The 13725-nt window shown below is 44.5% G+C and overlaps 1 protein-coding gene and 5 non-coding genes across 6 annotated transcripts; all 6 read right to left on the reverse strand.

Moving 5' to 3' along the window:
• Positions 1-311: 311 nt before the first annotated feature.
• slc7a14b (solute carrier family 7 member 14b) lies at positions 312-10229 on the reverse strand. The gene is made up of 8 exons (XM_004572928.6): positions 10185-10229; positions 8775-9207; positions 8455-8691; positions 8056-8273; positions 7121-7267; positions 3511-3719; positions 2672-3435; positions 312-2161 (listed from the first exon to the last, which is right to left on the reverse strand). Exons 2-8 carry the CDS (start codon positions 9073-9075, stop codon positions 1770-1772), a joined length of 2268 nt encoding a protein of 755 aa, XP_004572985.5. The 5' UTR covers positions 9076-9207; positions 10185-10229; the 3' UTR covers positions 312-1769.
• trnaa-ugc (transfer RNA alanine (anticodon UGC)) lies at positions 5627-5698 on the reverse strand. Its single transcript has one exon. It is a non-coding gene; the product is annotated as a tRNA-Ala (tRNA).
• On the reverse strand, positions 6567-6638 carry trnaa-cgc (transfer RNA alanine (anticodon CGC)). The gene has a single exon. It is a non-coding gene; the product is annotated as a tRNA-Ala (tRNA).
• On the reverse strand, positions 6886-6957 carry trnaa-cgc (transfer RNA alanine (anticodon CGC)). Its single transcript has one exon. It is a non-coding gene; the product is annotated as a tRNA-Ala (tRNA).
• A 328-nt stretch (positions 10230-10557) lies between the features above and the next one.
• On the reverse strand, positions 10558-10629 carry trnaa-cgc (transfer RNA alanine (anticodon CGC)). Its single transcript has one exon. It is a non-coding gene; the product is annotated as a tRNA-Ala (tRNA).
• Positions 10630-11639: 1010 nt separating this feature from the next.
• trnaa-cgc (transfer RNA alanine (anticodon CGC)) lies at positions 11640-11711 on the reverse strand. The gene has a single exon. It is a non-coding gene; the product is annotated as a tRNA-Ala (tRNA).
• Positions 11712-13725: the final 2014 nt, after the last annotated feature.

A 13725-nucleotide genomic window follows, 5' to 3' on the forward strand; every position in this document is an offset into this window, starting at 1 on the left:
CACTAGTGCTGTGTGATACTGTAAAGTTTGGTATTGATCCGATACCAAGTAAATACAGAGCCAGTACTGATACTATTGACCTATAAAGGCAGCTTATGTGGGGCAGAGAGGTTTATATGACTCACTGTTAATTTGCAAATTCTGAACACATTTCAATGACCACTTAACACTATGGATATTTGGATTGATCCACTCACCTCTACTTATCCTAGCCTTTGGCTGATGCTAGGAACACAATAATTACCGCAGTTGCCATTGACGGCTCACACAGCTCCTTTAAATTTGGAATGATAACACTTCAGCGTCTTCTATCTGTGAGAGAAGCCGCAATAAAACCCCGATTAGACAAACTGCTGCTTCAAATTCTCTTTATTTCTGCACTTTCCACAACAGACACTGAATAACACCATTCACCCCAAAACAATTAAAGAGCGTAAACAAAGAACTCAAACAAAACCAGAGGAAAAGCTAAACCAGCGTGTGCTGTTCACTGTCTCTGAACAGACTTGTGTGAACGGCTATGGGAAGCAGAAAAGAAGACAACGAAGACCTGAATGTGCAAAAGGAAGCAGTGATACTGAGTCTGCAAAGAACCACGTGCAAGTGGCCTGAGTGACCTTTAGGCACAAAAAGTATAAACATTTAATATGAGCTTGGTTCAGAGCAAATGCTGTATGGTAATTAGTCCAAATTCTTTGGGACTAATTGAGACATGATGATGTACTAACTGGTGGCTGTCTACAAAGCTAGCTATGGTTAGGTTAATATAAACACATCAGCACTGGGAAGATGGACAATAAGGGTTAAACTGTTCTCAGTAAAAGTTCATGTTGGCCTGATTGGCAGAGAAAATGCCTTCATACAGCTCGAAGAAGATGCTAAAAAAAGACCAAACTTCAGTTAAGAGAACATCTAAGATGATCCATCATCACACGAGGTTAGTCATTAACATGTTTGGGTATGGTTGGGATTAGTCACTATGGAAAGGTCCTGATCTTAAGGTCATAAGCCTTTTGGTGTCTAAAACGTTAGCCTGAAGACATGCAGCACATGAGTAGTGCTAATAAAAATGCTTTATATAGTATCGGTGCTTGTGCCTGTTAAGAATAACAGGAAATTAACTTTAAAAAGATAAGCATCTCACTCAAGCATGCTCAGTTCGTCTTGATTTAAACAACAGATGGGCGTCTACACAGTCTGGATTCTTTTGAACCTCGGCTGAGCACTACTTTAGTAGCTTGCCATCACCAGTGTGTGAATGGGTGGATGACTGGATGTGTAAAGCGCTTTGGGGTCCTTAGGGACTAGTAAAGCGCTATATAAATACAGGCCATTTACCATTTTATTTATTTAAAGAATAGAAAAAGAATAAAGTAAGATTAAGGCAGGTTTGTTTTGTAACAACACTTCTTCTCACACAAGTCCAACTTGTTTCATTAACGGTTGCTGTCACTGTCAGGTTGTCAGAGGCAGGTGGGTGTTTGTGTACATTCGTGCTCATACAGGTAGATCTTCAAAGGCAGCTGGACTTCTTTTAAGTTCTCAAACACATTTCACTTCTCGTCCAAAAGGTTGCAGAAGCTGGAGTAAAGAAGTCCAGTTGCTTTTGACCCAAACAGGTTAGACTGTTTTGAAGCTTCTGCATCTGCTGTTGGCTTCTCTCAGTGCCCTCCTTCCTCTGCTGATATCTGATCCCAGTTTTCATAAAAGCTTCCACAAACATTAAAATATTGCCTCATACGTACGTTTTATTCACTCTTTCATATTACTCAGTTCTCCTCTTCATCATTAAACCCATAATTGGTCCTTCCCTTGGACCTACTGCCTGTCTCCATATACTGGCCTCCTGCTCCAGACTGGTATCCACACTGGTCCCCATTATCTTCATACTGGCTCTGCTCCTGCTCTCCGCTCTCTTGGTCCTCGTATTGGATCTCGTGTTGATTTCCCTGCTGGTAGTGGTATCCTCTCTCCTCGGGTGCAGACCACCCCTGATACGGTCTCTCGTCCTGCTCCTGGGTGTAAAGGTCGTCACCGGGGGAGACGGTGTCATCCAAGTGGTCGTCATAGCGCTGGTAGGAACTGGCATGTGCCTGCTGCTCCTGAGCATTCAGCTCCAGCGTGCTGTGCCACACTCCATAACAAATGTAGATCAACAGACCTGAGGATGGATATGCAGTAGAGGGTGGGTCAGTAGGTACAGAGATCAGTTTGTGTAGGATTGTCAACCTTTATGAATTCCATATGAAGAGAATTACAAAGCTCTTACAAAATCCTGGATACCTCACATGTAAAGCATTTTCTCTCTCCTTTGTCGGGCTTATTGCATCTTAAAAACGTTTGTACCAAGCATCAGAGCAACCAAAGTACCCAACCAGCGAATCAAAAAGCTAGCCAACCAAGCAACGAATAAACCAAGCAAGTAGTCAAGCAGCCAACCAAACAACTTACCTATCAGTCAACAGGTCATGCAACTAACCAGCCAACCAAGCAACCAGATAACAAAACGACTGCTTTATCACCTATCTGACCGAGCAGGCAACTGCAGAACTGGTGTTTTCTCCTTTTAATATATAACTCGATATTTAAATAAACTGATTGTCATTGAATTACTGATTAATGCTCCATTTCAAATCTACAACACTCTATTATCAAGATTGTTTCAGCTCACCTATGAGGCACCAGATGGTGAACCTTGCCCAGGTGAGTGGAGACAGTTTAAGCATGAGGTAACTGTTGACCAATATGGCTGCTGCAGGGACAAAGGGGACACATGGTGCCATGTAGGGCAGGCTCCTGGTGCTCTCTGGTTGCTGTATGATCATAATCAAAAGCTTTGCTAATGACCCTGCCATCATTGTTGCCATCAGTCCAGAAATCACTGCCCCAGCACCTGTGCCCTGCTCAACCCCAAATATGATGGTAGACCAGAGGAGGAAGGACATGAAGAAGAGGGAGAGAGTGCATCTGGTCACTATGCGGCCGGTGGCTGGGGTTGGTCGAACTGACGCATCAGGCATTCCCAAACGCAGCCGCAGGGTGTAGTAATGACCTCCCAGAAGCCTTTTCAGCAGTGAGGGGTGGCCTGTATGAAAATCAGAGTCATCTCCCTCCCCCTCCATCCTGCCGGTGTGGTAAGAAGATGACCCGTCATTCTCGCTCAAGATCTGATCGTCTTTGGCATCTTCGTGCTTCAGGCCGTCCATGTCCTGAACTTCAGACTCAAACTGATGTGTGTCGGTCTGTTCGTCAGGCTGATAGCGAAGTAGCAGCACGCACACGCTGACCAGAGTGTAAGCCAGCAGGGTGCCAATGGACATCATCTCAATCAGGTCCCTGAGGCTCACCAGCAGAGCGAGGACGGCCGCCAGGCTCCCCGACACCACACACGCCACCGTGGGAGTGTGTGTGAGTGCAGTCACGTGAGACAGAAACCTTAAAACACAGACACAGAAACATTTCTTATTAAAACTCCTTAAGCTGGCTGTGTGTTTTCATGTACCTCCTCACCTGAACAGCAGTCCGTCCCGTGCCATAGCATAGATGACCCTGGGCATCGGAAACAGGGAGCCAAGCAGAGAGACGGTGAGTCCAGCTATAGAGCCCACAGCCACAGTGTACTTCCCCCACATGAAGCCATGCACAGCAAACATCTCCATGAGAGGAGCCGAGACGTCGATCAGGTTATAGGGAACCATGAGAGTTAGGATCACACTCACCTGTGAAATAAAAAAATGCAGAGGTGTGAGAGACTCTATTATCATATATCTATTATTACAATCACCGTTTTATCAGGAATGAACACTTAGATAAAGGTGATTAAGAGGTCACATGTGATGCAGATATTCTTACAGTATATCTTTCAACTGGCTGATACTGTCTTACATCAGGAGATGTGGCTGTTAGAGTCACTGCACCAACGCTCTCAACAGTGTCTGTGACATTTGGAACATTTGCAATCGAATCATTTCACAAATACAAACTCGTGGAAATACACATGCCACGGGGTCAGATCTCTGAGTCTTGTCATTGCACTCTTATTGTAAATACCAGCAGTACTTTTTTTACAATTTGCATAATGACTGAAACCCATGACCTCCCAGCCCATTGTTCCTTCGGTGGGCTGGTCACTTGGATGAGTGACAAAACGTTTGTCCCACTGAAAACATTACGTCCAGATGAACAGAGTCATCTTTCGGAGATTTACTTACCTGGATGATTGAGAACGCATCAATACGTTGAAGTTCAGAAGCTTGATGGTATAAAAGCGGTCATGGTGGGGATTGAACCCAGGACATCACAAATGCAAAGCTTGCGCTCTACCACTGAGCTACATCCCCTTAAGCGTGTGTTTCCTAAGTGTTGCTACATGACACTATCAGTGTAGGTCATAGGTCAGTCATCTAGATCATTTTAGTATAAGGAGCTGGGGGGAAAATAAAACCACTGTACTTCATGAAGTTTTGTAAAGATGCGTCACTTCTCATCCAAGAAGCTTTCTCAGTTCTAAAACAAAATGGTGAAGAGTCCTGGGTATTTAAACCCTAGTGAGATTGTCCCTTAAGGAGGTCGTTGACCCACTATTAATCATGTGCCTCATCACATGAGCCAAGGTGTGGAAAAGGCGTGGGTCATCATCAGAGGTTTAGGGTGAAACCACTTTTTCAAGGACTTAGGCTACGTCCACACTAGCCCGGATAGATTTGAAAACGGCGTTTTCGTCTGAAAGCGCTCCGAGTCCACACTATCGTTTTCAGTCGTTTTCACAGAGATGTGCGTCCACATTGAAACGGATGAAAACGCTCACGTTCCAGTACTGCGCACACATGAAACGCAAGAACATTCGGCCTGCCTCATTTCTGTGTGCCGTGTATTTACTTTCCAGCTCTTTGAAACAGAATGTCGAGGAAAAGCACCGAGTTTTTTTAAATGGACTAACAATGAGGTGGAGTTGTTGCTGCGAGTAACACAAATGTACAAAGATGCAAAAGCGAGTGAGAATGAAAGAATTTGAAGAAAAGCAATCTGGAGCATCTGCAGACTGATATGAATCTTTGATAGGGCTGTCAAACAAAACAACTGCTGCATAATGCCCTCCGCTATCTTTGTTTAATTGGTCACATGACTGCATCACATTACTAAAATGTGTCATTTTTTTCAAAAAGTCCTGTCCACACTGTGACGCAAAAGCACCTTTTTCACATGTATGTGTTTTCGAGAGCGTTTTCTCTCGGTGTGGGCGGGAGGCCAAACGGAGAGAAAACGATGCGCTTTCAAACAAAAACGCATTAGTGTGGACGTAGCCTTAATCAGATTCTCCACTCAACTTTTCACTAAGAACAACCTCACCCCTGAAACATTGCCTCACCGTATCATGTCACCGACTGAGGCCACCCAAAACATAATTTCTACATCCAAAAGATAGAAGTCACTCTTTTGAGGATGTCAGTGGTTATTTGAAGGTTTTGTGGTGATTTGGAATCTTTATGTGGTCGTCTTGATGCATGCGATGTATAGACTGACCTATGATCAACCTTCTGGGATGATGAGGAAAATCCCAAAAGGCTGGTTCTTTTCATTAACCGAATCAATGTAAGCTTGATGGCCTGGACATCGAGAAAAACTCTGGAGATGCTGGGGATTGAACCGAGGACCTCATACATGCAAAGCATGCGCTCTACCGCTGAGCTACATCCCCCTGTGGATGTGTTGCTAACAATTTTATAGCCCATCAGAAGCTCTGGTCTGGTAGGTTTTCGGTGGTTATCTAATGCACATCTGAGTCTCTTTGTGGCCACTTGTGTCTCTGCGTTTTGTTTTGTTCTTTGAGTCTCTTTGTTGTCATATTAAGTGTATTTTTGACCATTTTATCTCGTGGACATTTTGAATGTCTGAATCAAGGAGGGGTTCTTAGGACACTTTTTTCACCATCTTACAATGCTGTGACTGAGCCATTCCCCAGCTCTCTCTGGATGGTACTCATGGCCATTCATCAGTGGTCATGATAATTTGCATTTTAATGTTAATGAAACTGACCTCAGGCCCCATTGTTAGTCAGTGGTGCTAGTTTTGGTCATTATGCAGATATGCTGTTTATAAGTTGGGGAAATCTGCAGTCAGCAGAGACTGAAGAAGTCACTTGGATGAAATGTTTCTCCCGCTGAAAACTCAACGTCCAGATGAACAGAATACACTTTCTGGATTTCTTTACCTGGATTTTTGCGCATGCATCAAGATCATTTTCTAAGTATATTGGGGGGTTTTTTTTAGTTACCTTATATTTCCTAACCACCGAAACATTTGGGACTTATTTATTTACTGATGTTTGACTGTCTTATAGTTCTGATATGCATCTTGTAGTGATTTTGAGCCTCTTTGTGGCCACTTACGTCTCTGTGTTTTGAGTCTTATTTTGTTGTCCTAATCTCTTCTACCTATATTAAGTGTATTTGTGATCCTTAGAGCTCACCTCACAAAAGCAAATTATAGACTGACCTTAAGGAAATGAAAAACTTCCCTATGCATGTGCAAGACGTGAGAGCTCAAAAGCTTGATGGCATAAAATCTGGAGATGCTGGGGATTGAACCCAGGACCTCGTACATGCGAAGCACACGCTCTACCACTGAGCTACATCCCCTTGTTGGGAAAACAGACTTCATCTGTTTCACACATTTTTATGCCTCATCAGAAGGTTTTGGTTTGTAGTAATTTAAGGGCCCTCTGTGATTTAGTATTTATTTGTATCTTAGTTATCCTAATAGTTTTTTGATGATGAAGCACCCAAAGATTCAGGACTTCTCACACATTTGGTGCCATAAAGCCTTGACACATGTCTGCTGTAGTCAAGTCCAGAAGCTTGATTGCCTAGAGATAGAGGTAAAAACTGGAGATGCTGGGGATTGAACCCAGGACCTCATACATGCGAAGCACACGCTCTACCACTGAGCTACATCCCCATCAGAGTTTCTCCAAGCGCATATGTGCTGCATTACACTGTGTAGTTTTCTCACAACTGACATCAGGCTTGAACATATCAGGACTAAAAAGGCAGAAGAAATAATCTGATGGGGAAATTAATTTGGCTGAGTTAAAAACAAACATGCTGGACTCTGTACAGACCGACACATAGGCAGTGAGGCAGGTGACCAGCGAGACAGTGATGGCGTAAGGGATGGAGGTGTTGGGGTTTTTGGCCTCCTCTCCTGTCGTTGCAATGATGTCGAAGCCAATGAAGGCGTAAAAACAGGTCGCTGCACCTTGCATCACCTGAACAGAAAGAACGGGTTACTAACAGATCTCACAGTTTACATCTTAAAAAAGTGCACCTATTCTGCTTTTGTTTGGTCTCTGTAATATAAAGATTATGCTGTTCTAATGCTAGATTCCCATGTTAAACATGGATAATTGTTTAAAATAATGAAGTCAATGCATTCACAAAAAATTCTAGTCAGTTCAGGCTTCTGACGGTTTTTTTTCCTTTCTTTTATCTTTCTGATGTTATAGCGTCTGTGGGTTAGCTTTTTGGGAAGTGCATGTCCCCTTTACAACTGATCAAAATGTAAAGTCTTGAACTGCTCGTTTGTTTGCTTTGATGCTTTTGCTTTTCTGACTAGGTGATCTCTAAACCCAAACTTTAGATCTGAGCAGTTTAAAAATGCCTCAGACCTCAGATCAACAGATATTTGCTCAGTGGGTAAAGCTAACGCTAAGCTAACTCATGCAAGATGACTTTAAGCCTTTGTAATTGCACAAAAGTTGACTCTTTAACTTTCACTTTTCAATCTATTTATAAAATTCAATTTAAATTTGCCTGAATTCACAACACAGTCATCTCAAGATGCTTTATATAGGAAAGAATATTTGACAGGGAATCCCAGCAATCATACAGTTTCCTGTGACCAAGCAATTGGTGACACTGGGGAGAAAGAACTCCATTTTGACAGGTACAGAAGCACATTCAGAGAAAGGCACCCATCTTCCAAAAAAGAATGTAACCTCTTGATTGGAAGCTGGAAATTAGTTGATAGAGCCCCTTTAGCAAAACAGTTTCTCACCCCCGACCAGCCATACGGGAGGAACTTGCCACCCTCCCAGTTGCTGCTAGAGATGAAGAAGAGTCCGGCGATAATCATGAAGACCCAGACCACCAGGTTGACCACATTCAGGACATTGTTGAAGCCCACAGTGTTACGCACTCCAAGAGCGATTACAGCAGTGACCACCAGGGCAATGAACAAAGCCAGAACGTCAAGATACGTGTCCTCGCCTTTACCTGAGACAGAAGGACAAAGAGTTTAAGCATCAGGTATTAACTATTGTTTTTATTATTCAACATAACATAAATGAGCTTAGAGGTAAATCTTCTTTGACATAACTGTTTATCCTCTCTAACAGATAAGTAAATAAACTGTAAATGGTAAACAAATCACAAAAGCAGTTTTGGAGGCACTGACCGAGGCCTCTGACCGTGCCCAGGTGTGTTATCATGAAGTCACTGATGCTGTGATTGGCCAGCGAGTCGAACATGTTGCTGAGAGCTGAAGCCCCTGCCGCTGTGCCGATCAGGTACTCCAGGATCAGGTTCCAGCCAATGAAGAACGCCACAAATTCTCCAACAGTCACATAACTGTAGGTGTACGCCGAACCGGTCGTTTTGGGGACCCGCACACCGAACTCTGCGTAGCACACACCTTCACGCAAAAGACACACATGTGGCCAGATTGTTCTAAATCTTTTGTTTGGTTGGTTAGAATGCTTAAAGACTTTTGCTTACCTGACAGTATGGACGCCACCGCTGCAATTATGAAGGACAGAATGACCCCAGGCCCAGCCATCGCATTAGCAACCAGCCCCGCAACGACATACATCCCTGTGCCAACACAGCTTCCCACACCGAGGGAGACCAGGTCCACAGTGGTGAGGACTTTGGCCAGCCCGACCGCCGACCCCTCCGCGAGCTCGGTGAGGTCGTCTGAGCTGTGGGCCATGGAGCCCACAGGTTTGGTCCTCAGCAAGCGAGAGTACATGTTGTACCAGGCATCCCCCAGTGATACCCGACCCAGCCACGCCGCCATCGCTAACCCTGGTTAATACCTGTTAATGTTGGTGAGTTGTGCACTCCTTCCAGCTTCCTCCTGTCACTGTCTCATACTTTCACATCATCATCAGTCTCCATGAAACAGAAGTCTAAAGAGGGCGCAGAAACTCTGTGAAAAGAAAAGGAACAGACTGCAGCACTTCATGGATTACAGTGGAGGGTTTGATAGATAACATGATTGGATCTCTTGATTGTGTTCATTTCAGTTTTCTTTGAGGCTCTTTACGATCATTTAAGTCTGTTGACAGCAGTTTGAATCTTTTTTGATTCTTTGAGTCATTTTTTAGTCTATCTGTGGTCATTTGACGAAGCAAAAGATTGCTTGTTTGATTCTACCCCCTGTAGGGTAACATAAGGAAGGGCATCTGCATATAAACTCTGCCAAAACAAAGACACAGAGTTAGCCACTACAGTGCCCTGTTATGACAAGGGGGTAGACGAAAGTAGTTTAAACAAGTCTCTGTGCAGTGATTCTGAGTGCATTTCTGGTCATTTGTTTGTTTTTGTGATTGCGTGGAGTCTCTTTGTGGTTAGGAAGTTCCTCGGATGGTATTTGTTGTTGTTGTTTCGAATCTCTTAGCAGTTACTTTAAATCTCTTACTTTGAGTATCATAGTAGTCACTTAGTGTCTAATCATTTCTGTATTCAAGCTTTCCAAAAGAAACGTTCACAGCCATTTGAAACTTTGAAGCCTCTGGTCCTGCTGGTGTGTTTTAAAATCGTTCCATGCTAATGAAGCTGGGATACCATCAGCAGTTCTCCTCACTCACTAGAGCGAGACTCCCTCTCTGAAACTTTAATGATGTCCAAGGAGGATCCTGTTTCATGATGGAAAGGTTCGGACGTGGAGTCTAAAACTTAATCACGCACAGGCGAACTTCTACACCTACACGTCCAAAGCTCTCATCTGTTTTAGAGCTTCATACTCAAACATACAAGTTCAGTCAACACCTAAACTGAAATCAGCCCTACAAAAACAGCCTAGGTTCAAAAGAGCAAAGAGACAGTCTGAGGCTTAAAAACTGATAAAAACACAAATCACGCAGTCTGAACGTGCACACCAGAGCACACAGGCAACACACTCACTTGCTGTTCAGTTTCCCTCCTGAGGCAGATTCCTCCGTCCAACGCAGAGCTGGTGGATATGTGACGAGAGGAGATGGCCGTGTTTAATCATTCAGAGCTGAAACCATGTGACCATTTTGATAAAATATTCAACATCTGAGGCTGAGCATGGGCGTGTGCATGTAGCTGTCATTGGTCACTCAAAGAAGGGACGAAAGAGGTGCTGTGAGAGTGTGTTTGAGTTGAGCTGATGTTTGTTTCTGTTAGTGTGCAGGGCTGGGAACTCAACAGGTGTGTGTGTGTGTGGAAAAGCATCTGTTTTCAAAGCTTGCAGGAGCAAATTGATGGCAGCTTTACAAAGGTTCAATATATTGGAAGTTGATGGTATAAAACCTGGAGATGCTGGGGATCGAACCCAGGACATCATACATGCGAAGCACGCGCTCTACCACTGAGCTACATCCCCTTTACACAGCTGGGGTATTTGTTTAGTATTGATATCTCTGAACTTTGATCAAGAAAAATCAAGACGCTCCAGAAGCTTGATGGAAAAAACTTGGTCAGGCAACCAAGTTCAAGGCAACTCTCAGCAGCTTTGGGGGGGAAAGTAACTGGACTTCATGAAGTTTTGTAAAGATGTTTCACTTCTTAAGAGGCTTTTTCAGTCTTAAAACAATTTGGTAAAGAGTCCTGGTGAGGGTTGTTCCTGAAGGAGGTCGTTGACCCACAATTAATCATGTGCATTATCGCAGGAGCCAAGGTGTGGAAACAGGAGTTGGTCATCACCAAAGGTTATGAGTGAAATCACTCTGAGACCTAACCTCAACCTGTCGTGCGAGGCCGTGTGTGAGGTTGCCGAACAAATGTCTTGCTGACATCAGGAGTCTCTTTGTAATTGTCACATGTATGTTGTTGACATTTATGTGACGGACATTTTGACTGCGTGGTTATTTGTACAGTGTAGATATCTTTGAAAGTGTCTCTCAGCACACAAACGCAATTTGCTAATAGTAACCAAACTTCATGAATCACCTGACAAACGCACAGCGTAGACGTGATGGTCCTTGAGTCTTGTGGACACTTTTTGTCTTACTTTTCCTAATAGTTTCCTGAAAGCCAGAAAGATTTAGGACTTATCATGTTTAGTGCTATAAACCTTGTCACATGTCATTTTAACCTCAGGTCAAAACGTCGATCAACTTCAGAAGCATAAAACCTGGAGCTGCTGGCTGCTCTTCTTGGGTCTTGTGGACATTTTGTGTTGATTTATTGCCGTCTGAGTCTGTTAGACTTTTCTTGTGATTATAGTGCTATGCAGATTCTTTCCCCACATTTTTATAGACCATCAAAGGTTTTCGGCCTGGCGGGTTTCTGTGGTAATTTAAGGAGATGTGTTTTTTTTAGTTTTTGACCTCATGGTTGTTTGTTCAGTATGATCATCTCTGAACTTTGATCAACTCCTGATGGTATAAAACCTGGAGATGCTGGGGATTGAACCCAGGACCTCATACATGCGAAGCACGTGCTCTACCACTGAGCTACATCCCCTCGTTGAAGTTGAAGAATCGATAGAATAGAATAGAATAGAATAGAATAATCCTTTAATTGTCCCACAAGGGGAAATTTGGGTGTAACAGCAGCAAGAAAGACACATATACAAACAAACAGTACACAAGACACAGAACAGAAACACACAATTTTTACATATTTACATCAAGGACAATAGTTACCAAAAACAGAGTACTGTACCGTTACTAAAATTAAATACAGATAAGAGGCAAACCCAGGTTGTAGTGCGAATCAGTTGATAAAATAGTGCAGTTACAGCGCTGATGTAAACATCTGTTTGTTGGGAGCAGTGTTGATTGTACAGTCTGACACTGCAGGGAGGAAGGACCTGCAGAAACACTCCTTCATGCATCTAGATGCAGCAGTCTGTCACTGAAGCAGCTCTGCAGTTCAGCAACATTTACATGCATGGGCTGGGAGACTCTGTCCATCAGAGATGTTATTTTGGCCACAGTCCTTCTGTCTCCACCACCTGCACTGGGTCCAGGGTGCATCCCAGAACAGAACTGGCCTTCCTGATGAGTTTATCCAACCTCTTCCTCTCATCTGCCGATAAACTGCTGCTCCAACATGCAACACTGTAAAAAATGACAGATGCCACCACAGAGTCATAGAAGGTCTTTAAAAGCGCTCCCTGGACTCCAAATGACCTCAGCTGCCTCAGCAGGTAGCGTCTGCGCTGACCCTTCCTGTACAGAGCATCAGTGTTGTGGCTCCAGTCCAGTTTATTCAGGTGAACACCCAGGTACCTATAAGAGTCCACTATCTCAATGTCCACTCCCTGGATGTTCACCGCTGTTAGTGTGGTGGGTCTGCGTCTCTGGAAGTCCACCACCGACTCCTTGGTTTTTCCGGCACCAGTCCACAAAGTCCAGAGTCCACTGTCTGTACTCTGAGTCGTCCTCACCTGTGATGAAGCCGACTATGGCAGAGTCGTCAGAGAACTTCTGTAGGTGGCAGTGTGGGGAGTTGATGGAGAAGTCTGCAGTGTAGAGGGTGAAGAGGAACGGTGCTAGCACAGCAGACCAGCGACACAGCCCTGTGACCTCACAGGCATCCTAAGATGCCACACAGTTCATCTGCGCAGCATCTCAGGAGCCTGGAGCTGACGCCATCTGGACCTGCAGCCTTCTGCACCTTGATCTTGCGAAGCTCATTCCTCACTTGAAGTGCTGAGATGGAGAGAGGGGGTTTCGGGGGAGGGCGGTGTATGTTGGAGTCCACAGAAGCCGGGGGTGGGTGTGATGGCTGGGAGCTGGGTTGTGAAGTCCTGATATGAAAGACAGGCAGCGCCTGAAGATGAGGGAGATTGCAGCAGGGGGGACGATCCTGGGGGGAGGGGTGGGTGGTTGATCAAACCTATTAAAATATTTATTGAGGTCATTCACCCACCCCAAGTCTCCTGCAGCCTGGTGCAGAGGTTTCCCACACAGTGGAACGGAAACAGTTCCTCAGGGCCTCTTCAGTCTCTGCCGACCATTTCCTCACTGTGCGTTTAACAACTGGTTCTCTGTGTACCAGAGGTTTATACACAGGCTGGAGACGAACCAGGTTGTGATCTGAGCCCCCCAGGGGAGGGAGAGGTGATGAGCTGCCTCCTTGGTGTTAGCATACAATAAGTCCAATGTTTTATTGTCTCTGGTGTGGCAGGTGACATACTGGGTGAAGGTGGGGAGACTGGAGGACAGGGAGATGTGATTAAAGATCAGGAAAAGGGCCTGAGGGTGCTGTGTTTGGAGTCTGCTGGTTACAGAGTCCCGGACCCAACGCTGCTGCAGCGCTAGCAGCCTGTGAGATTTCAGTTTCAGAATACTTTATTGATGGAAATTATGTAGGAATTCAGGAGGTTTAGTAACATGCTCCTCTGAACATTTACTTGGACAAAAGCAACTGTCGGAAGTGGGATTTGAACCCACACCTCCAGGGGAGACGGCAGCCTAAACTCAGCACCTTAGACCGCTCGGCCATCCTGACTATTTGCTTCAACTATAGC

This window comes from Maylandia zebra, linkage group LG9, assembly GCF_041146795.1.
Source record: "Maylandia zebra isolate NMK-2024a linkage group LG9, Mzebra_GT3a, whole genome shotgun sequence".
Classification (NCBI taxonomy): Eukaryota; Metazoa; Chordata; class Actinopteri; order Cichliformes; family Cichlidae; genus Maylandia; species Maylandia zebra.

What these genes read in the sequence shown, in the direction of transcription:
- slc7a14b (XM_004572928.6), bottom strand. Translation starts at nt 9,075, where the DNA reads ATGGCGGCGTGGCTGGGTCGGGTATCACTGGGGGATGCCTGGTACAAC. An exon ending in GGTGGCGTCCATACTGTCAG is followed by an intron (nt 8,692 to 8,774) that starts GTAAGCAAAAGT and finishes TTTTGCGTGAAG; the next exon opens with GTGTGTGCTACGCAGAGTTC. An exon ending in TCCCGTATGGCTGGTCGGGG is followed by an intron (nt 7,268 to 8,055) that starts GTGAGAAACTGT and finishes CTTTCTGTTCAG; the next exon opens with GTGATGCAAGGTGCAGCGAC.